At 42.7% G+C, this 24,437-nt stretch overlaps 1 protein-coding gene across 1 annotated transcript; it reads right to left on the bottom strand.

The window, feature by feature from the left end:
• Window positions 1-26: 26 nt before the first annotated feature.
• LOC144180967 (hepatocyte growth factor-like) lies at window positions 27-22,594 on the bottom strand. Its single transcript, XM_077709154.1, has 19 exons — window positions 22,571-22,594; window positions 16,984-17,254; window positions 13,835-13,994; window positions 13,649-13,761; window positions 13,141-13,255; window positions 10,147-10,289; window positions 9,593-9,713; window positions 9,400-9,518; window positions 7,110-7,287; window positions 6,889-7,022; window positions 6,519-6,612; window positions 5,077-5,216; window positions 3,336-3,365; window positions 3,124-3,256; window positions 2,967-3,041; window positions 2,061-2,198; window positions 1,880-1,986; window positions 1,678-1,811; window positions 27-965 (listed from the first exon to the last, which is right to left on the bottom strand). The coding sequence occupies exons 2-19, from the start codon at window positions 17,045-17,047 to the stop codon at window positions 789-791; spliced, it is 2,175 nt and encodes a 724-aa protein (XP_077565280.1). The 5' UTR covers window positions 17,048-17,254; window positions 22,571-22,594; the 3' UTR covers window positions 27-788.
• Between the last annotated feature and the right edge of the window lie 1,843 nt (window positions 22,595-24,437).

The following is a 24,437-nucleotide window of genomic DNA, read 5'->3' as shown; positions in this document are numbered from 1 at the left end:
TGAAATTGGGAATAATGGAGAAGATCCGAACTGTAAAGTCAGACGGCCAAAAAAAAAAAAAAAAAATAGCAGCTTTGTAGACGTTATAAAAAATAAATTCAGCCAGTTGCTGTGAAGTTAAAAAATATGACCATGTGATATTTACACACATTTACACTGGGGATATGTACACAGCCAGTCAATTAAATAAGTGTTAGTAAAAAATATTCAAATATGAGGGAAAAATGTGTTTCATATTAAGATTTTGCCACAGAAAATGTATGCTTTTTTTTTTTTGGTTTGTTTAAATATGACTTCAAACCATCTGAATTGTCTTTAGACACGATGGACTGAAAATAATTCCTTCTGATCCAGATGTTGACAAAACAATCATCTAACCCAAACATTCTGTAGCCAAAAAAATGTCTTCTTTTTAGCCAGAAAACCGTCAACATGCGGTACTTTTTCTTTTTCATGCGCTCATTTGGTCTTAATAGACAACATTTGGACCACAGTGGCCAATAAATACAGCAAAACTACTTCTCTCTCTTAAATATATCAAACATCATTAGCCACGGGGCGGATCTACGAGACCCATAATAAACCCGCGTCCTAAAATCCGTCCAAGTGGCTCCGATAGAAAAAATGGCCGACTTTCCGTCGGCGTATTCAAGTAAATCCCAGGAAATTTGGTCACGGTTTGCTTGGCAACATCTTCACGGTTGCTTGCCCGTTTGGTCGTCATTTTTTCTTTCTGCTTCCCTGAAAAAATTAAAAAATGGGGTCCTCGCAGGGTAACTCCCACCCGGTCAGTTCGTTTCGGGGCTTGGGTAAAGCTTGAAGACTTTGTAAATCCACTGTGAGTAGAATGCCACGTTGACGAAAAGCGCCGGCCTCGACGACGCGCATTTGGTGCGCTGGATGCTGATTCCCGCCACTACGCGGCGCTCTTGTTCGCGGCACACAAGCGGACCGCCGTTGTCCCTCTGGTAAAGAAGACAATGCAATGAGATGTCTATTGAATTTCATTATGATACATGTTATACACTATTTGGACTGGGATGGTCGTTTATTGCTGTAAATGGTCCCGAAAGGTAAGTCAGGGGTGGGCAAACTTTTGGGCCTGGGGGCCACATTGGCTTTAAAAAGGTGACAGATGGGCGGGGTCAACACAAGATAGGATACATATAAAAAAGTGCATCCGTTAACAGTACATATGAAATAAAAATGGAAAAAAAGGACTAAAGTATTAACATACTCATCACTCATCGGTCAAGTAAAAAGTATAAAGTACAAAGTAATTTCAAAAGGAATGTATTAAGAAATATTAAAATGTCATTTAAAAAAGAGCGGCTGTAAAACACGAAAAACAAAGAGTGGACAGAGCTACTGCCACTGGCTATCACGTGATGGCGCCATCTTGGGGGAAAAAAAACATTATTTGGACAATGTCGGCAGGCCGGATTAAAAAGCCTAATGGGCCGTATGTGGCCCGCGGACCGTAGTTTGCCCATGTCTGCCCTAACTATACTCACTCATCATAGACATCCTATCACATGACTCATTTCTTTACAGCCATAACAGCCAAGACAAACAGACTTAAGGATTTTTTTCCCCAAGAGCTGTCACCATACACAACTCGAGTTCTGCACCAAGTGGAGTTTAGGGGCGGGGTTTGAACCAAGCAAGTCCACTTACTTCACACACACCTTCTCCTCTGGTACCCCCGGCACAAATGCGACTTTCCCCGGCGTCTCCCTTGATCCGAGCGCATTTGTCGTCATCCACCATCGGCATGTTGACGGCATTCAACGCCATTTGTCGTTCTCTCTCTACGGCAGGTAAGCACCACCACGTTCACGCCACTTGCTTGACTCTCGGGGACAACGTTACAATTTACCTTTGGTTTCCCCCCACCCATACATGGTGCAGTCGGCGCCTTCGGCAATGTGGCAATCCTTGACGGGCAGGTGAATGGTGGCGGCGCCCTCGGAAACGGGCGCCGGGCTAAAAAAAGAAGACGGGATTACGGTCACGGGTGGAAAACGCCGTCCACGGGAGGAATTTTTTTTCCAACTCACTCGGCCAGTTTCAGCATGACGAGGTTGGATCCCTCGGGGCCGCAGATTAGGCGAGAAATTCCCAGTCGGGGGTGACGGAACGAGTCGTTCAGGTGGCGGAGGCCCACCTGCACGCTGTAGTCCCTCAAGTCTGGAACGCTGGGAAACATGCATGAAAACATGCATGAAAACATCTGCATATTTAAGTTTGCTGCATATTTATGCAGTGTGTGGGGAAAGGAGGCAGCAAACAGCTGCAATTTCAAATGAAAGAATGAATTAAAATGGCAAAAAAAGGCATTTGACTCATAATATTGTATTGGAGGGCTAATACAACAGAATTTACAGAATTTATAGATGGATATGCATTGTTCATCATGAGAAAGAAGTTCTTTTGTTGGAAGAACACATTAAATTTGATTAAAAAAAGTCCTCATGGCAGCTCATCAACTGAAAACTTCTAATTTAAAATTCTGTCACTTATATTTACAACATAGTAATTCCTCTCAAAGTAAAAAAAAAAATCAGCTGAATAGCACAATCCCCCAAATTGGAATTAAATTAAATAGTAAAATTAGGAAAAAGAGCAATTAGAACGAAAAAAATCTCAATTTATGACGCATTTATCCATTCCAAAGATTCATAAAAATTTAGAAAAGTGCTGTAGTGATTCAACATTCAAAAAGAGGAAAAACTTTTAACTGACTACAAAGCAGCTGGATTAGAATAATGTATTTCTGCCTGAGAAAAACATCTACCTAGCAACAAGCTTGCTTTCAAATAGTAAAAAATGGGGAATGGGTGCACAAAAATGCCAAAACAACAATATTTCTCTCCTGGTTGACTTGACTTGAAGAAGCTAAATTTGCCAGCCTGAATGCTGAATGTTTATAAACAGGATCTATCTCAAGATGCCAAATCTCTTACCAGGAAGTGAAGCATTGCTGGTCGGTCAACACCCAATCTTCTCGGATCAAAGCGCCTCCACATAAGTGGACTTTTCTGGAGAAGCAACCACACAAAAACAAAACAAAATCAGTTATTTCAGACTCCTGCATTAAAAAAAAAATGACAGGAATCTCACTCTTTCTGGATGCTCACGACCCAGCTGCCGTCTGCCCCTCGCACTTGGCGGCCCCCGACGATACGAGTGGTGATATGGACGAAGCATGATATCTTGGGGACGGTAGGGGACGGACTAGGGGGTGCTTGAGTCGCTGGGATGAAGAGCGAGGGGTAGAAATAAACACCAAGATGGCAAAAAAATAGAAGCCAAAAAGCTGTAAAAGTACTCACTATTTAGAGACTTGGATGCCGTGGAATCACCTAAAAAAGAAGTAAAAGTACCCCAGTTATCAAGTGTCTAATACCCAACCAATGACAGTTCTGTATTCGCAAGATAATATCCACGGAAGTTTAAAAATGTCAACATTAGCTCTGAAAAGTGGACCAGTGGAACGCTAATAAACATGTTGGCTCCATTATTATGCAGGTTGAAACTCATTCAAGGTTTCCACAACAATGTCAGCTGTTAAATTCCAATGGTTGTGCCACCAAACTTTCTCAAACCGGGTTCAAGCAGCTTGTTTAGGTTGCAAATCGGTGCGTCTCCTCGCACTACATGGCTGACATTCTTGGCAGACTGCTGGGTTTACAGTGTACAAGGCCAGTGGACTGTAAACACTAGGAGGCGGGCACAAGTTCACAGAAGAACTTCCGCTTTTCCAAAACAAGATTCCGCCACGTCTTTTTCTTTCAAGGTGGCAGAAAGGGACGCAAAAGCCAGCCGACTCGCTCCCTCATTACATTCAGCACATTCTCTGCATTCCTCAGTGAATGAAGAGCTCGGCACTGGGGGCCCGAGATGTGGTTTCGAAGGCCCCAAGTGAGTTCCCACGGAAGCATGCCGTCTATTCAAATGAGAGCCATGGCACGGTATGGACCTTTCCCGAATTTATTGCCCAGCTTTCGTGACCAGATATTTGGTCGCCGGTCAAATGTACTTCGATATTAAACAGTACTTCGATATGAAGCGGTACTTCGATATGAAGCGCTACTTCGATATGAAACTCTCTCTTAGATATTAAACAGTACTTCGATATTAAACTCTCTCTTAGATATTAAACAGTACTTCGATATTAAAAAGTACTTCGATATTAAAAAGTACTTCGATATTAAAAAGTACTTCGATATTAAACTCTCTCTCTTAGATATTAAACAGTACTTCAATATTAAACAGTACTTCGATATTAAACAGTACTTTGATATTAAACTCTCTCTCTTATATATTAAAGAGTACTTCAATATTAAAGTGTACTTCGATATTAAAGTGTACTTCGATATTAAACAATACTTCGATATTAAACAGTACTTCGATATTAAACAGTACTTCGATATTAAACAGTTCTTCGATATTAAACAGTACTTCGATATTAAACAGTACTTCGATATTAAACAGTACTTCGATATTAAACTCTCTCTCTCTTAGATATTAAACAGTACTTTGATATTAAACTCTCTCTTAGATATTAAAAAGTACTTCGATATTAAACTCTCTCTCTTCGATATTAAACAGTACTTCGATATTAAACAGTACTTCGATATTAAATAGTACTTCGATATTAAACAGTACTTCGAAATTAAACTCTCTCTCCTAGATATTAAATAGTACTTCGATATTAAACAGTACTTCAATATTAAACAGTATTTCGATATTAAACTCTCTCTTAGATATTAAACTGTATTTCGGTATTAAACAGTACTTTGATATTAAACAGTACTTCAATATTTAACAGTACTTCAATATTAAACTCTCTCTCTTAGATATTAAACAGTACTTTGATATTAAACTCTCTCTCTTAGATATTAAAAAGTACTTCGATATTAAACTCTCTCTCTCTTCGATATTTAACAGTACTTTGATATTAAACTCTCCCTCTTAGATATTAAACTCTCTCTCATTTGACCGGCGACCAAACGTCCGAGCACCCCGAGCTTTCCACCAGTTAACAAATATAAGGCCGTGTCAGCCACTCACATTTCTTGAGTTTGCAGTAGTCCCACGCCAGGCGGGCGACGGGGTCAGTGTAGCACCAGGGACCGTGCTTATCCCGGTCTGGGTTGCGACAGTAGTTCTTTTCCAGCCCTACATGGGACAGTGTAGAGTGAGAATCCCCGCTGTAAAAGACACAAATATAGATGCTCATGTCCCGTTTGTTAGTTGGCAAACAACACGGACGGAGCGGGGGCACCAAAAGTTGCCGGGCGCGTACCCGTACAAGGACACGGCGCCATTGGCCCAAACGGCACTCCGGGGACTTTTTAAAAAGTATGCGCTGCTCTCAGACGGCCGGGAGTCGCATCCTCCGGGAGGAATTCCCATCCGAGGGAGGGTCTCCGTACCCCCGGGTTGCCGAAAAGCCCCCCGACGGAGCGCAGAGTGCTCACGGGAGCGCGGCAATTTGTCAAGAGGTGAAGATAATTTCCCTTCCCGGGAGAATGTTAAACAAGCCGTGGTGTTTTTGCTTCCCGGGACGACCCCTCACCTCAAAGCGGGCTAGACTGGCTGGCGAGAGGAGCTGATTGGCTTTGATCTGCTGCCCCCCCCTCAAGGCAAAGCGCTCCCCGTGGGTCAGGGGGTCTGCTCTGGAACATGTCCATCTGCCCGTGGTGTTTTACCTTTTTAAATTCCCTTAAACTGGGAGCGTCAGGATTAATAATTGGGCTCGGCAGTGACCCCCGAGGAGCCCCCGATTTGCAATGTAATGTTTTTTTTGCTGTTTGTTTTTACGGCTTAGCTCCATTCATATAAAAGGGAGTTTCACATGGTTGAAAAAAGGGGGGGGGGGCTCATTCACTTGTCAACAAACACCAATCAGTAAGCGCTGAAGAATGTTCCCTACTTTGCCGAAGAAACATTCCCAGTGTTTGGTCGCTTATGTTGGCAGTGAATTTAGGCATAGATTTCCCAAATGTTGGGGACACTCACTTGGACGAGCCTTTTGTTCTTTAAAAGTGACAAAATGATTTAAAAAAAATGCACACTTGGTCATTTATTTGACAGACATGTTGATACTATTAGTATATTAATTGTAAATTAGTATAAAATGTGGGATGGGCACGGGCGAGGCAAGTTTTGACGTTTTGTTCTGCCACCCAGGAACACATACATTGAAAAATATGTACACACACGCCAATAATACGCAACTTATTGATAATTTTGATATTACATATTTAGATATAAATGCTCTGACATTGTCAATGCAATGACAAACTCTCATAATTATAATTTTGAGAGCGAGCAAATCCGGGAACAAATCGTCCTTTCAACGAAATGTCTGTTCGGCGAACTGCCTGGCGACCAAACGTCCGTTCGACGAAATGTCCAGTCACGCACCATATTGATAAATTGTCTTAGGTCTCACGATCATATGGATTGTATCGCTTCTAGTTTTTAGCCCAAAATAATACTCTTCTTACCTGTCGATGTAACGGGACCAGTCGGAGCAAGGAATCCCCGAGCGCGTGACCGCTAAGGCCCCCCGGTACGCTTGGCCGTTGTCCTTGTAGCACTCTACGGAACAAGAAGAGGATTTTTAAATTAGTATGTAAATACAATGTTCTCGTTTTTTCGTACAGCGCCTAATTGCAATTGGCGACTGTTTGTAAAGCCCGCCCAGGACCACATAAAACATTCAAAATGGAATAGAAGCACGTGTGGTCTGGTTCAACAAAAAACAGACAAACATAGAAAACAACAGCCTGCTGTAAAGCGGCCTACTTAATTCCTCCAGGGAAAGGGTCAAGCTCAGGAATGCTGGAAAATTGGCAAACTCAGAGAAGTATTTACCGGTTTTCTTGGCGGCTGGGGCATCGCATCTGGGGATGTGCGTGCAATTGGCCCGTGGCAGGTTGGGATCCATGGTGAAGCACCACGGGTACTCGGACCCGTCCGGGTTGCGGCATAAGTTTTCCCGGAGGTCCCTGAAAGGAAAAAATAAAACAAAGTTGATCTCACTATGTTATTTTGAATGTGGCAGCAAAAAATGGGGACGGAGGCGCATTACTCACTTGCATTTGAAGTTATCGGGGAGGAAGGAGTGTTGATGGGGGAACTGCGAATCCCAGCGCTGACACGTCACCCCCTCGGGGGTCACGTTGACGGTGCCGCGGTACTCCCGGCCCCTTCCCCTAACGCACGACGTGGTGGCGTTCTTCACATCTGGATCCTGGCTGGAGTCGGCGGACTCTTCGGAAAAGGAAAAAAGATGGAAAAGTTGTGCTTTGAGAAGAGGAGGAAGCGATTAATCCTTTCAAGAATGCGCCATGTTCAACCTGGAGACAGATGATCAAAAACAGTAGCAGCGCTACACACACACACATTTAAAAAGGGTTTTCGTCAACCCCCCCATCCCCCACCCTCTCGCTTAGAAGGAAGCTTGCTGTTTATTCATAACACTGTCAGACGCCACACATTCTTCCACTCTTGGACATCCGTAACGTCAACAGTGTTTTAAATGTCTCCAAAAAAGTCCTTTAGATCAATTGGCTAGAAATACAGTGTTCCCTCGGTTAGCGCGGTTAATGGGGACCGGGATATTCCCGGTATATGAATTTCCACGAAGTAGGGATTCCCCTTCAAAAATGCTTAATTTGAATTTAATTCAAATTTTTATATTTTTTTAAAATTTTTTCATTTATTTTTTAAATTTATTTTAGTTAATTTGTATTTTTTATTTTTTTTTACCCTCCTGTATACAGTACACCATATAGAATACGGGTAGAGGGAGTGAAATTCATGTTATAACAAAAAAAACTGTAAAATATGTTGTTTCAATGTAATATTTGTATTTTTTCCCCCCCAAAAAATCCGCCAAGCTCTGAGTCCGCAGTAGTTGAACCGCCAAGTAGCGAGGGAACACTGTAAATGCATCCAATGAGTTTGACAGCTGGAATACAATACAAGATGTGAGGATACAAGTAGTTCAGAAAATGAATAAATAAAAAAATGATCATCATTTTCAGTAGCAAGTCCAAAAAAAGAGCATTTCTTGCAATTAAACGTAAAATCTCAGAGGACGAGCCCTTTGGTTTAGTGACGAAAGCCCTTATAAAAATGTTGAATTGATTAAATCAGGCACTTTAGATCTTCCCAGTGTGGGAATCCAAGCTTGGAGAGCATCCTAACAACTAAATGATCCTAAACACATTCAGGTGGATTCTTTCCCTCGGATTTGGGCCTGTGTTTCTTTAGCTTTTGACAGATGAGACAGGGGAAGATGGAGGAGGCGAGGTCCTGGGTTTTTTTTTTCTTTCTTCTTGATATAACGCATGCCAGGCAGGCAGCAGCAGCACAGGTCAGTTGTCTTTATCTACGCCATTGAGGGAAAGCCACATCTGGATACCCAGAAGGCCCCACCCTTTGTGTAAATCCTTAGCTTTATACTGTAAAGTGGACGCACGTGGACAGAAACAAAAGAAGGATGCTGGCTTTTTGTGCACGAGTATATTTCACTGAAACTAATTCCGAGGAATCTTTTTTTTCGTTCTTTCTTCGAATGTTCCCACGACCGCTTGGGCTCATTTTAGGGTCAACGTATTCACAATGCCAAAGCAAAACAAAAAAAAATGACTTAAAAGATGATGTATTCATAACTTTAAAGATTAGGTCATGATTGGCTGATTGGAAACAAACACGGGGAAAATATATAAATATAATTAGATGGGTTTTATCTAATATGTGTTAATAAATTTGGTTTTTGTTCCAAAACTTACAAAAAACATGGATTCAGGTATTACACAAAATTGAAGCATTAAGTTTAACAAAAAATACTGAACAAATGATATTGTTATTGCTATTTACCGTATGTATTTGCATATATTAGATTTTTTTTCATATAATTGTTTTGATTCACAATTTTTCCATATTCATGGTTTTAATAGGGAGTACAAATGTGTTACTTTGATGGGAAAATCTTAAGAAAAATCATCACACGTGGTATTTCCGAGATACTGAGATACTTATTAGTAGTATCATAAAGAAGTTAACATGTCTTTCTGTGTAAATACAAAACATCAAATGATTCAATTTGGAAATAAAAGAAATATCTTGATGAGAAACTGATGCAGAAACTTCTATTTTCTTTCCGGGAAGTTTAAGAGGTTGCTTCAAATTGCTTCTAATGTCGAAATAACTAATTTTTTTTATGCAACAATTGTCACATTCGAACAAGAAATAAAACTCAATTTGGTTAAACCATCCCAAATCACCACCATACAGTAACTTGTTTTCCTATTTCCGTAGTATTGCTAATTTAAACATATATTTCACTTTTACATCTGACTCTAGCGGAGTACTTACCACATACGCTGATGTTGCAGTACTCCCAGGGGGTTTTGGGGTCCATGGTGTAGCACCACGGGCGTAGGCGATTGTCCGGGTTCCGGCAATAGTTGTCCATTAGCCCTTTGTCTTTGTACCTGAGTAGAAAGCAAAGGTTAGAAATCAATTCCAGCGACTGTGGCTTCTTCTTGCTATGGCAACGGGCTCTGACTTTTTGGGCTGGAAGGGATGCTTGTGCGGCCTGCTGGAGTCCCATCTCTGGCACTCCTTGCCACTCTGGGTTTGGTCAACTTTGCCCCGGTAATCCTCACCGTTGCATGTCATGCACACCACTGTCGAAAACAATTGGACCGCATGTTTATTTGTGGGTAAAACAGTAGCTCGCGTCCAATGTTCCCTCTAAAGTGTGCAATTGCACACTACTCTAGTCTTCTCTGCACAGCAGCAAACATATGGCGCGCAGTAAATAAAATCCAAACTGTTTTTTTTACCTGTTTCCCCATGATGGCGCCGTTTAAGCGGCAGCCAGTGGTAGTAGCCCTGTCCACTCTTATGTTTTTTTGTGTTTTACAGCATGTTTTACATGAAAAATTAGAGGGAACATTGACATGCACCTGCTTTTGGCAAGTGTAATACTTGTGTGCCCATTGGGAGCAATGATGATGTCACTCACACTGCTCAGGGAGGTTGTCTTTCTGCCCAGACCAATGGAAAATTAGAGGGAACATTGCCTATGTCCCTCCTTTTTCGTTGCTTGCGACTTACCCTCCGAACAGAGTGGCACGCCACACTCCTCGGCCCGCACATTGGGATCCGTGGTGTAGCACCATGGACCGCCTGGATCTTTATTAGGATTCCTGCAGAAGTTCTCCCGCAGGTCTTGCCTCGGGTACCTATCAGGATAAAACCTGCAAAAAGAAAGGAGAAATTTTCAAAAATTTCAGGGAGCCCAAAACAAATGTATTGCGCTGTAGCGTGACCGGACGTTTGGTCGCCGGTCAAATGTACTTAGATATTAAACAGTGCTTAGATATTAAACAGTACTTAGATATTAAAGCCTCTCTCTCATGAATATAATTTTTAGAGCTGGTTTCAACAACAAACTCTGTCACTATTTGACCCGCGACCAAAAGACCGGCGACCAAATGTCCGAGAAACCCGGCTCTAGTTACCTAGCAAAATAAACTCCAAAAAACATTCAATATACCCGTGTATTTTAAACAGCAAAATACGGTAGTTAAAAAAATTTAGTATGCAAAATAAGTCCTGAAAACACCTTGCAGTCATGCGTTTAAAAAAAAACACAAAAAAAAAGCCTGACAGGCCCAAAAACAAGTGACAGAGCAGAACGTGAGGTAATGGATCATCCAGCGTGACCTGGCTTCGCATGTGGCCTTAAACATAATCCCCACTTCAGTCAACTGAGCCACCGTGAAAGTACATAAACAAGAACCAGACTCTGGTGTCGAGCCCAGAAAATGGCATTCTGCCGCTAAATCTCGCTTTTAACAATGTCCCCTTACCCTGATGTAAAGAAACCCGGGAAAAAAATGTCCGCATGGAGCGCAACATAGCCAATCAGCCACCACTTTCATCTTTAAATCTAATCCAATGACCAACACGGGCATGTCCATGATCTGACACACACAAAAAACAGCGATCTACGGCGTTTTGGCAGCTTACGAGCAGGTTGTCGGAACACGACCCTCAGCGACGACGTTTCACCCGGGGGGACTGTGCTCTGACCCTGCGCCCCATTTCCCTTTCATGCTGCAGGGCTTACATAAAGCTCCGACACTAATGCGCCACATCATTCACTTCAAAACTAGGGAGAGACGCTCCCCCACTTCAAAAAAAAAAACTTCAGTAAAATTTCACCCCTGCTTAGCGAGGCGGCACCACAACCCAAACATCTGCTTTGTGTTAAACCTCTTTATAATGTCAATGTATTTATGTCATACTCCAGTATATAATAAATTGTATTACAAGGTACTACACGGTTCCTCACACAAAACAGGTCGGATTCGGTGCCAGTCCATAAAAGGTTGCGGCACCAGAAGAGAGTTAGTCGTAATGATGTTGCGCTAACAGATGTTAGCCAGTTACCGCTTGAATTTCTTTGGACGCCAAGGCAGGTTGGCGTTGTGCACACGCTCCTTACTTTGGCGAGGCACGACCTCGGCCGGCCGGGCCGCGCACGTCTGCGAAAGCAACTACGGCAAGTATTTACGACTGGTGGAACGGTATACTTCATAAAGTCAGACCTCTAGAGTCGTAAAGTAAAAGGTGACTTTGAAAATGACAGCTGAGAATGAAATTGAAGAAAATACGTGAACCGGTTCTATCTTGCAGTCCCTCTGAAACATTTTTTCAAAGCATTGATAAAACGTGGAAAGACTGTTGTTGGGGCTAAAATGCTAAAAGAAAGAAAATGTTACCCCCATGCTGAATTTGGCTTGGAATAAATCCAGTTTGTTTATATCTGGCTTGACTTTTTCACTAAATGAAACAAGATTGCGTTCACAATAGGCCAATGCGAATTGAATGTGGATTCACTTTGTGTGGATGATTTTTTGAGTGTGGACCACCTGGTGTCCATGTGAAAAAGCTTGAGTTATGAGCGGCATCATGAACGAGAGCACGACTATTTCACCCTCCATGAAGCGCTGGGTGTCAACATGCACTTCCTGAGACAACACGCCCGCCATCCCCAAAGTCTAAAAAGGACATTCCTGGTGGGAAACATCGCGAGAAATCACCTCTGCTTGCCGTCGTGTCCGATCAAGCGTGAAGAAAATCATTCGGGAGCTTTGACGAAAGGTCAGGTCGCCGCGTTAAATCTCGACAAAAATGGCAGGCCCGCCGCGTCTGATTGCCATCTGGGCGGACTCACTTTAGGTTGAACTAAATGCTTTCCCTTTTCAATCAACGTGAACTCACTGGCAAATCTCCAACAGATTGGACGTTAACCAGCAACAAACTTATTGAGTTTGATTTATTTAATAAGGAACAGTACTGTATTTCCACGACTATAAGGTGCACCGCATTATAAGGCGCACCCTCAATGAATAACATTTTTATCCATATATAAGGCGCACTGTATTATAAGGCGCACTGTCTATTTTGGAGAAAATTTAAGAGTTTTAAGTGCGCCTTATAGTGGTAAAAATACGGTAATTGCTATTGACTTCCAGGTATGAAGCACTCACTACTTTACAGTCACCTCTAGAGCCAGCCATTGTTGATGTTTTGTATAAAATCTTGCAGTGGGGGAGGAGCTATATGATGGAAGATGTTGTAAACTAAGATGGCATCTGCATATTTAACTGTATTGTTTCAGTTTAGGCGTTTGTGTTTTTTTAATATCTGACAGTAGTGGTTTTTCGTTTTTGGTTTTCTGTTTTTTTTCCCATATATAAGGCGCACTGGATTATAAGGCGCACTGTCTATTTTGGAGAAATTTTTAAGTGCGCCTTATAGTCGTGAAAATACAATACATATTAATTAATATACAGACGCTCCGTTTAAAGAGTCGTTTTTTTTCTCCATCAAAGAGCTATCTCTACGTTTGCTGTTTCAACGTCAGTGTTCACCCCGCGGGATGAGATTAACGAACAGGACTAATGAGAATCCTACTAGAAAGACGCAGTAAAAAGCCGTATAATTTTCTTCACACACGTTATGCAACACCCCGCCAGCGTTGTGATGTCTCAACTCCACTTTTTGGCTTTTTTTGGTAGAAAAGAGGGGAGGACTTACGTGTGCTCATTGATGTTATTATCAGACCAGGCTTGACACGTTATGTTGGACTTGGTCCAAGACCTCCTCCCTCTGTAGTTGTCCTTGGGTCCCATGTTGCACTCCCTTATGTAATCTGAGTGAGTAGAAGAGAGAAAAGCACTTGAAAAAGCCTATTAAATGTCTAATTTTCCACACAAATTGGAGCTTTTTTCCCAATCTAGGCGTCGTCCATTTATGGTTGACCTGTCTTTTTTTGTCATACCCAAAACAACTCCCGTTATATGTCACCGGTACAGCGGGCCGGGAAGGGGGGAGGAGTTTCCGCAAATTCTCAAGCGCCAAATTCCACAGGCTGCTCGGCGCTTGGACTGTAAACAAAGATTCTTTACGGACTTGTTTACGGCTCGGTGCCGGGTGCCCTTTTCCGACGCGCTCCGTGGGTGTCAACATGATCTTCTGCAACTTTGCTGGCGTTCCTCAAAGTGCAAATAGTCGTGAATAACATGGACGTCAAGAGGTTGTTTACCTTTCTTTTCGTACAGCGTGAAGTTGCCGTCGGCCTGTTTCTGTGCGCCGTGGCTGAAACGGTCGAAGGGAAGCAAGTGGCATTTCCTGATGTGTTTGTTGAAGTTGAAGGCCCTGCACACAGGAAGGCATTAGAAGATGAACTCACCCGATAGAAAAACTAAACTAGGAGCTTTTGGAATCCCACCTGCAGTTGAAGTGTTTCTTGACTTTCTTACACTTGCGGGCGCACTGTTCCTGCGAGCTGTTGCGTACAACTGGCGATGGCGGGCAGTCGGGGCAGACCAGCAGGTAGTTTTCAGACTTTTCGTAGCGCTGTAAGGATTGTCCTCTCTTTCGACAGTCCCCTGAAGAGAAAAAAAATGACTGCAGAATGAACATTTTCTCACACACAGGGATAATCAACAATGGTATCAGCGTCCAATGCTGCTAATTTTGACGTATCTGACTTGGACAAATATATTCAACTGATTTCAGTACAATCGAATGGTGCTCGGATGTTTGGTTGCCGGTCTTTTGGTCGCCGGTCAAATGGTGTCAGAGAGTTTACTGTTGAAACCAGCTCTATAAATTATAGTCATGAGAGAGACTTTAATATCTAGGAGAGAGAGTTTAATATCTAAGAGAGAGAGAGAGTTTAATATCGAAGTACTTTTTAATATCGAAGTACTGTTGAAACCAGCTCTCAAAATTATATTCATGAGATAGAGTTTAATATCTAAGAGAGAGTTTAATATCTAAGAGAGAGTTTAATATCTAAGAGAGAGTTTAATATCTAAGAGAGAGTTTAATATCTAAGAGAGAGTTTAATATCTAAGAGAGAGTTTAACATCTAAGAGAGAGTTTAATATCTAAGTACTGTTTAATATTTGAGAACTGTTTAATATCTAAGTACTGTTTAATATCTAAGTACTGTTTAATATCTAAGTACTGTTTAATACCTAAGTACTGTTTAATATCTAAGTACTGTTTAATATCTAAGAGAGAGTTTAATATCTAAGTACTGTTTTGTATCTAAGTACATTTGACCGGCGACCAAAAGGCACCAAAAGACCAGCGACCAAACGTCCGGTCACGGATCGAATTGCTGACCAGCCAATCACGAGGCACAAAGAGACAAACAACCAACAACTCTTCTGTAGTGGAAATTTAGAATTTTTAACCAGGTAACCTAGCATGCATATTTTCTGGGTCAGAGAAAACCCAAAACACAAGCTTGGGAGAACATGCAAACTCCACACAGTGTGGACCTCCAGCCTACCGAGGCTACCCACTGAGTAGCCTCGGTATAACATATTTTGAAGAAAAAAAAAGACTGGCTAAAACTGACCATTTCCGAGTTGTCACACAAGAAGAGTGCAGCTTTTGTAGCATTCGAGTAAAGACAAACTGAGATTTTTTCTTGGCTCTGCTTCCAATTTACAGCAAGTTAGCGTTTCTAAAGTAAACATGGTCGCTTTTGTGAAAACCATCCAGTTTTGGGGCCTTAAAACTGTCAAATTCCAACTAAATTTAGTGTTTTTGGCGCAGCCTAATTTGTTAATGTGAGAAAGCAGTCAATTTGGAGGCTATTACAGTACTTAGCATGATGTATTCCCTCGTAAAATCTGGCGAGGAGACATGGCACGAGTAACCGCCGTAAATGTGACAACCGCATTGAAACATTGCCATCCCTCTCCTTTCTTTCCTAAGACCAAGACCGCCGTGCGAAAGGAAATGGGCACAAAGACAATGTTTGCAGATCAAGAGGGGGTTCACATACGGGACACTGCCATAATTCAAGGTCCAAATCCTCTGGTGGTCATTTCGACCTGCCCAACTGGGTGCGATGGGAGAAAAGTCCCAGCTTGTACAGAACCCGAGCTCGGGTTTCACTTTTACAAGTGACACGAGCGGCGTTAACGTACACTCAACAATGTTTTTTAGTTGTTTTTAGCGTATTTTCAGGACTATAAGGCGCACTTAAAAGTCTTAAATTTTCACCAAAATAGACAGTGCGTCTTATAATCCAGTGCGCCTTATATATGGAAAAAACTGAAAACCAAAAAGGAAAAACCACCACTGTCGGATATTAAAAAAAACACAAACGCCTGAACTGAAACAATACTGTTAAATATGCAGATGCCATCTTAGTTTACAACATCTTCAATCATATAGCTCCTGCCCCACTGCAAGATTTTATACCAAAAAATCCAAAACATCAACAATGGCTGGCTCTAGAGGTGACTGTAAAGTAGTGAGTGCTTCATACCTGGAAGTCAATAGCAATTACCGTATTTTCACCACTATATGGCGCACTTAAAAGTCTTAAATTTTCTCCAAAATAGACAGTGCGCCTTATAATGCAGTGCGCCTTATATATGGAAAAAAATGTCATTCATTGAGGGTGGGCCTTATAATGCGGTGCGCCTTATAGTCGTGAAAATACGGTAAGTTTCCTTCTTTTAACGTGCTATTAATGTTTGCGCTGGAGCGTAGCACATCTGGCACTCATCACAGTGTTGATGCAGCCCTCACGTCTGGCCAGGCCGCCGCTCAATTAGATTTCACTTAAGGCTCTTCCTCGCACTCGGCAAAGGCCGAACCCGGGCCGGCTGGGGTTTGGATGTGGACGACTAGCGTGGCTGGTGGCGGGCGGGCGGGTGGGTGGGCCGCGCCGGGGCCAGCAAGTGGTGGGAAAGATACAGCTGTTATCAATGATATCAATTGGAATTCCATTTCATTGGGATTTAATGTTAAACCTTTAAGAATGAGGCGTGGCTACAGTGACATTTTTCCCCTTCTTGTATTGTTGAATGAAAATTGGAGGATTTTTTTTTTTGCAGACTGGTGAATAATTTCCAGATGAATATATCAGTTTCTTAGTTATGTCAAATGATTTTTGTCTCTAGAAAATTAAAAGTGGCTTTTATTTTACCTGAAACGTTTTCAGATTTGAACATTTAAAATTGCGTTGTTATTCAGGAATGCACTTGATGGGGTTTAAGTAGGATTTGACATACTTATGGGAATAATTTTCAGCATTTACGCGAACAAGTCAGCATCTTCATGCTTAATAAACTAAAGTGCTGCAATAAAATATTGGAAGCAGAATTAAATTCTAAAGAAAAGGGGCTTGTCATGGTTGTCATGGCAATAGATAGATCAAATATAGAATCTTACATCAAAAATATTCCAAAAGCAACAATTAAACAGCATGCACTACTCAATCAGGACGGAACTCCTCACATTTAAGACTTTCAGAACACTTTGCATGATGACTATTTAAGACACGTGGAAACACGCTCGTGGAATCGGACGCAAAGTGGCCGTAGGTTCAACATGATCATGTCTTACCTGCATCCATCATGGAGAGAAGTGCGCACAGCAGCGCCTGGTAAATCCACGCGTGCGTCCTCATGGCAGACTCGGCCTCCGTGCGTCCTTGTGCGTGTGTGCAGTGAAAGTGGCGTGAAAGTGAGACGCACAATCGGGATGCTCCAAGGTGACGTCCTGCGTGGTCGAGGTCCGCTCAAAGACTCGCTGATTGCGTCCACGCGCCGCGTCCTCGGTTCAACCCGCCCACTTGACTAGAGTGAGTGTCGGAGTGCGCGTCAAGCTCGCTGTCCTGCAGACAAGGGGAAAATCACGTCCGTGTTTAGCTTTCACAATAAAACTGCCTATTGCAATTGCACTTTCCAGACAAGCACGTTTGTTAATTCGGGGTTTGATTCATAGCAAAGCAGAAAAACAAGATCCATAACAATACATGTTACACTAAACAGATGGATTTCAAAGTGTGTACTCTCATTGACCTTTTTGAACTTTGACCTTCTAGTTGAGGGCGCCACCTGGACTCCAATCAATTGACTGACACGGTTCTAATAAACGAGCTTAGTGCTTGATGGATTTCCAGGAAGACTCAAAAACAATTAAAAAGACTTCCAGGATATACACTGAAATTCTAATTATGTGTTTACCAGTTCTTGGGAACTCTTTCAGTATTTTGTTTATCTTGTCGTTGATATACGAGCCGGATTAAATGACACATTGATCTGAACAGGCTACTTTTTGCTGTACAAATCGTAAGTACTCATTCGGGTGAGCACCTGACACCAAAAAACAGGATAATTGTAAGAGCAGGATAGTCCCCGTTGCCTCGGTTTGGCTGCTGTGAAAAAACAGATGGGATTCTTTGGCGGTTCTTGCCAAAGATCACTTGGCACGGCAGGCTAGAAGAACTTGGGCCAGTTGCAAAATGCCTTCAGGTACCAAAGTGCAGGAAGCGCTTAAAAACAAACTTTCACTTCCAATCAATCATGGCTATCCGTATTTAAGTATGGGGATTTCTATACGCCATGGAAACCGGTGCGCAAGCTTCAAGTCGGTTTCCCGGTGGGTTAATGTAGAACCAAAAAAAAAAAACAGCTTCAAGTGTTGAGGTGGCTCAGCTGGAAACAATCCAGTTGGAGGTACCAGCATACGGGGCTTTTGTTGGTGGGCCCTCACCCGAACTTGACAGGAAATCCACACTTGAGCCGTTAATGGCCGGCGGGTTTAAAGCCCCCCAGAGAGGAAGACCAGTGTGGCGGGGAAATAGTTGAAGGTAAATGCCAGACGCCCTGTTTTCAGGCTCATTAGGACGTGTGCAAGGCATTTAGGCGGGCGATTTTGGTCGGCACGTGTGCGGGGAAAGTACCGGGCAGGTGTAGAAGCAGGCTAACATCACACCTGAAGAAACCCAGACATCTTTGGACATTTTTTTTTTTTTGGTTGCAAGGCTTTGAACTGCAGCCGACATCCCAGGTAGATACTGTACGTTAAGTTCTGATTAAGCGTCCGTTTCAGAGGAAGGTGACGTGTTTCTTTTCAAAGACGCCAAAGCAACGGGAGTATTACCTTCCATTGAATGTAGGTCCACTTGAGACCCCCCCCTGGAGTCCAAAAACGTCAGTCACTGCCAATGTTCTTGGTAGGGTTAATCGCTGGGTTAATAATTCACATTTGACGGAAAGGCATTCAAACTCTCAGTTGATTTGGTGTAAAGTTGTCATCCTGAGCGACAACTTGCGCGATTCTTATCCTTCTTTTGAATTTTGGATTGACTATTCCATGTGGAAGTAACCCAGAGACACTGGGCCTTCGGGGTACCCTTTACATTTGGGACATTATCACAAAAGAACTTTGCTCCTATAGCAACCATTAGTTTCTAGTCTCATCATTGGGCTATGACAGGGGAGGATAAACTTTTCTGCCCGGGGGCCATATTGACTTTAAAAATGTGACAGATGGGTCGGGTCAGCACCAGATATGATACATATAAAAAAGTGCATCCGTTAACAGTACATATGAAACATAAACAGAAAAAAAGTACTAAAGTATTCACATACTCATCACTCATTATTGAAGTAAAAAGTATAAAGTACAAAGTAAAGTAAAAAAGGAATGTATTAAGAAATATAAAATTTAAAAAAAAAAGATAGAGGGGCTGTAAAACACCAAAAACTAATAAGAGTGGACAGAGCTACTGCCACTGGCTTCCCGGGTGATGGCGCCATCTTGGGAAAGAAAAAAAAATCATTTGGACAACGTCGGCAGGCCAGATTAAAAAATCCCAATAGGCCGTATGTGGCCCGCGGGCCGTAGTTTGCCCATGTCTAAACCTCTTAGTAACAAACCGCCAATTTCTAAAATCCTTAACCGGACACAACAAAGTTGTGAAGGATGTCATCCTTTGAAAAGTCCTTCAAAGATCAAGTTTTCTCATATCGTTTCCTACAAATTCCACACATTTGACCCGCAGTATCACCATTAACAGCATTGAAGTGGGATTTTGCCCGCCTAATTATTATTTGACACCCCAGCTGGACTGCCACGGCTCCGAGGCCCGTGCACCCTCACATGAAGGAGGCCAATCACTGGTGTGATCTCCTTCTTTTGACCTCTGACCTTCCCAATGCTAGAATAACAAGCTCCACCCCTGCCCCTCGGTGCTGCCCCCCCCATCCCCAATTAGGATGGCGCCTTTCCCATTGCAGATGACAGATGAAGGGGTTCAAGTTGCTCCGCTTTTCCCGTTGTCTAAGGAAAGATGGCTCCCGTTTCATCCCTAAGATACGAGACTAAGACAAACTAGTAGACGACGGCTTGCAACGACAGATGGAAAAGAAATTGGTTGAAAGGAAAGCTGCAGTGAGTCCTGCATTTGAAAAAGTGCGGGTAGGAGAATCAAGCGGAACTTTTAAGGACCGAAGAACATGGCTACGTTGATAACGGTTGTTGCGATTTTCCGAGGCTACGCTAAAAGCCGAGGCTCAGTCCAATGAATCAAGGCGTTGGGGGCTTTCCTCTCTTTCTCTCTCTCTCTTTTTCTCTCTCTCTGTTGTGTGTTATGTCCACCACTAATGGCCAGCAGATGTGCACGTATTTCACCAGTGCGGTTTTCCAAAACATTCCCGCGCATAAATCCAATTAGGTCACATGAGCGAGCCGGTGAGACAGCAGAGCGCTAGCGGCGACCCCCCAAACAGCTGACTTAAATAATTCACATTTTTACAGTTAGGATCATCACAGAGGTGCTCCCCCCGTGTCTTCAAGTCTGGCAACTTGTTCATGTTTGTCTAGATCAGAGGTGGGCAAACTATGGCCCGCGGGCCAGATCCGGCCCACGAGGCCTTTTAACCCGGCCCGCCGACGTTGTCCAAATATTTTTTTTTCTTCCCCAAGATGGCGCCGTCACGCGGAAGCCAGAGCAGTAGCTCTGTCCACTTTTGTGTTTTTGGTGTATTACAGCCCCTCTATCGTTTTTTAAATGACATTTTAATATTTCTTAATACATTCCTTTTTACTTGACTTTGTAGTACTTTATACTTTTTACTTTAATGATGAATGATGAGTATGTTACTACTGTAGTCCTTTTTTTCTGTTTATGTTTCATATGTACTGTTAACGGATGCACTTTTTTATATGTATCTTATCTTGTGCTGACCCTGCCTATCTGTCACATTTTTAAAGTCAATGTGTCTCCCCCCGGGCCCAAAAGTTTGCCCACCCCTGGTCTATATTCTCCATGATAATCTTTGACAGAGTGCAGATTATTTTTCTCAAAAGGACTAAAATCTAAGCCAAGCATTTCAGTGTCCATCGAGCAGCAGATCACCTGTAACGGGAGGGATGCATTCTTAGAAAGGCGCATAAATCCTGCGGCGGCGGCGGGCTCCGACTCCAAGCAGCAAACCTTAAATGTAAATGTTATGGCACGTCCTCTGGGAGGCGTTAGTCGCTCATCCATAGTCAATCATGAAGTTCGTGATAGTGTAAATCCATGTTTGGACTAGAGAAGAGTATGAGAGCCAGGTGATCTCTGCCCTCAGTCTGGGATTTCAATAAGGCCAGTTGGGCCCAGATAAAAAAGCCACTCAGCCATGCGGCCGACAGGAATGCGCGCAATAAGAAGTGATGCATGCAACTTGTTGGCCAAAATTGGCTCAGAGCAAGCAAAGTTTCAGAAGTCACTGGGTGGGACTGACTAGAATTCAACGCTGGGTGCCAAGACCTCCTCATAGGGGCTCCGTTTCTACTTTAACGGCCTTGCGAGCATTTTGGAGGAGGCTAGAACGGACTTGGGGGATAACTTTGTATGTTTCACAACTTTTGGACGCCCATGAAACAAAAATGGGAGGGACAAAGCACGTAAAAAAACGGGAAGGGTGCGTAGCTACCTGGCGATTGGGGGGATTGAGGTTAGGGACCTTTGTGGCCAGTTTATTTGTATCTGCTGGTCATCTTGAGAGTTAGCCTTTGCAAACTAGTGAGCAGACTCCAGTAATCCGCTTTTCTGACTTTTAAATCTTGTAATTTTGCAAGGATAAGCAATTATATGGGTAAAAAGACATTAAACTCATCCCCGGACAAGATGTCAGCTAACACAGAAAACCCCCCACCCCTTCCTAAACCTGACCCCACACGCCTAGAAACACAAGACAGGCTAGGATTTACCCTTGGCGTTTGAAAATCCGATGACAAAGTTCACTTCCTGAACAAAACGGATACACGACCAGACACGTACTTTATCTGAGCGAGAATCGCCAAATGTCAAGCAACACGAGGGCTGGCGTAAACTGGCGTAAACTGGCCTTGACCCTCTAGCTTGCCAGAATCAATCAAGCACTGGGGACTTTTCTCAAGGCAGCGACAAGTCAGGAATATTTGGAGAGCAAAATAAGACAAATGGATTTGGAAGGAAGTTTGGCAGCGTGTTCCGCAAAAAAAAAAAGTTGCCCTGAGGATTGTTGATGTGAAATCCAGCGCTTATGCAAACATACTGTGGGCCAGCTCATAAAAACAGGAGGGACTCATCTATTTTTTTTTCGGTCCATATTTGTGCTGGCATTTGTAAGATTATTTAAAAAAAAATGGTCACGAGGGGGGAGGGGACACCACCCCCATGCTCCAGCCTGATGTGACCCGACCCGGCGTACCACCATCGCCACCTACTGTACGTGCAACAGGCACTTTAAGGCCAGCAGCTGCTGGTCTGGCAGCTTGTTGGTTGTTAACTAGCTCCACGTGTTCAAAACCCGCACACGCTGCCATCCTGGAGCTTTTATGGAGCGGGGCGGGGCACGGGGAGGTGAGCGGCCATATTGGGGGCGAGCGAGGGAGTCCCGCCAGGTGCTAATCGATTTCCTGCAGCTTTGAAATGCCACAGTGTAGGGTTTCGCCGACGGGTAAATTACGCCGCCGGACTAAGGTTTGACCTCCGCCTAGCTAGTGAAACGTACGAACAATGACTCCGCTGTCTGCCTGGCTGGCCGGCTTTTCGGGTGATTCGCACTCGGATTACTACGATCCGAAAACAGGGCCAATATGTTACGCAAAAAATACTTGGCGAATGCGCCTAACTATGTTCAGAAACAAGATTCAAGAGCGGACAGCTGCTTACCTTCTATTGGCCGGAATCAGTTGCTATTCAATGATATCTAGGAGGTAAAAGAAAAGAGCATGTGGTTAAAACTCAAATGGCAATGGAACATGAGCAAATTCATCCAAAAAAGTGACAGAGAAGATTAAAAGTGAACGTTTACCTTGGTGCAAAAAGAATCTCCAAATATACACAAGTCCGTCAGGTAGCAGGCTTTCTATCCTTTTTTTGCAGTGTAGGTAGTCTGTCATTCTGTCAACATAGTACCATATTTTCAGGACTATAAGGCACACTTAAAACTCTTAAATTTTCTCCAAAATAGACAGTGCGCCTTATAATCCAGTGCGCCTTATTAATGGAAAAAAACAGAAAACCAAAAATGAAAAACCACCACTGTCGGATATTTATAGTCGTGAAAATACGGTATACTAGCTAGTACAGCACAAAAAAAGACATAAAAGATCAATTCTGGTTGTGATGTCACAACCAGAATTGTGTTCTGGCTGGGGAAAAAAAATGATGGAATTGTACACAACAGCCAAATGTGTTTTGGACATATAAAATAACATTCATTCTGCATGATCACCATTTGATAGCAGCTTTTTGTAGTTCTTGATTACTTTTTGTGCACCCAGACACAAGTACCGTGTCAAGGGCTCGTTAGGAGAGAACAACTTTGTTTTGGTAGAACATCTGCAACTTTGAAACACTTAAATTTGACTGCAGGTTTGAGGTCTGACCTCGTAAAGTTTCCACACTTGCAATCCGCTATAAACCTGATCTCGGAACAAACATTTACGTGCTTCAACGCGTATATAAATGACACATTTTGGTCTGAATCGATGGATGCATTCATCTTGAAGTCAAGCACAAATTGGGCCTTTGATCATAAAACTAAATCCCCCAAAAATGTCCCAAAATACATTTCACATGAGCCTCCAAAAAACAGGTGATTACACTGACTCAAAAAACCACATCAAAGATGAATTATGCTGACTATCTGGATCAAAGTTGTTATTCCCGTTAAAAGAGAAAATAGCTTCACACGGAGCTCGCCTTTTTTTAGCCCAAAATAACCGTCAAACCTTGTAACAATTACAATTAACGTGCATCTGCAGAGTGAGTAAAGTGTTATTTAGATGAAGTTGACACGAACACTTCTGGGTGCTTACTGGAATGCCAAACTTTTGCTTTTAAGCCCCTCCTACTCCTAAGTAAGGTAACCGTATACCCTGAGACTAAAACAAAAAAGATAAGGACCAAAAGACATCCCTCAGCCTTGGGGCTACGACGCTTAATGGGCCAACGTGTCGTGGCGGTAAAACGTATTCTAAACATATCAAATCCTGCCCTCCCTCGAACTATAGGGACAAACCCCTCAGGGCCGCCAGACTATCACGAGATATTTATTAGGCCACTTGTGATTGGCTTTTGTGGGCGAGCCAAAGAAATGCCTGAAGCGAGGTGTTCTCACTAAGCTCATAAGACACTCGCAACGCTGGTCGACGTGGAACAATAGCGTGGAGGTCTTTGGCTCTGAAAAAAATAAGAAAAAAAATGACAGGGTTTACAGCCAAGAGAAATAAACGATTGATTTGGTCATAGCAAGGCTACATTCTCCAGATCAATCATTTTGTATCCAAATGACAATTAAAATGTAATCAGTTTGTCACAATAAGAATTCCTAAACCCAAATCCAAGTTTTGAGTAATGATGACAAATCCATACGTGACCTAAATTCCAGCATTCAACTGCAGATCAAATTGGAATAAGGCTGTCACACTAAAATAACTTAATAAATGTTTTCAAGGTTTCAAGCCAGCACATTGAATGTTGCAAAAAAAAACTAATGATCCCCTTTCAAACAGGAATGATGCTTACTCTATTA

Source organism: Stigmatopora nigra, chromosome 23, assembly GCF_051989575.1.
Source record: "Stigmatopora nigra isolate UIUO_SnigA chromosome 23, RoL_Snig_1.1, whole genome shotgun sequence".
Lineage (NCBI taxonomy): Eukaryota > Metazoa > Chordata > Actinopteri > Syngnathiformes > Syngnathidae > Stigmatopora > Stigmatopora nigra.
The sequence above is the reverse complement of the archived record's forward strand: the minus strand, read 5'-3'. Positions and strand labels throughout refer to the sequence as shown.

Excerpts from the sequence above, each read along its gene's own strand:
- LOC144180967 (XM_077709154.1), bottom strand. The coding sequence starts at position 17,047 with ATGAGGACGCACGCGTGGATTTACCAGGCGCTGCTGTGCGCACTTCTC. Across the intron at positions 9,714-10,146 it reads CGTGCCACTCTGTTCGGAGG|TGGTGTGCATGACATGCAAC; the intron begins GTAAGTCGCAAG and ends TGTTTTCGACAG. Across the intron at positions 2,199-2,966 it reads CAGCAATGCTTCACTTCCTG|CGTTCCAGACTTGAGGGACT; the intron begins GTAAGAGATTTG and ends CATGTTTCCCAG.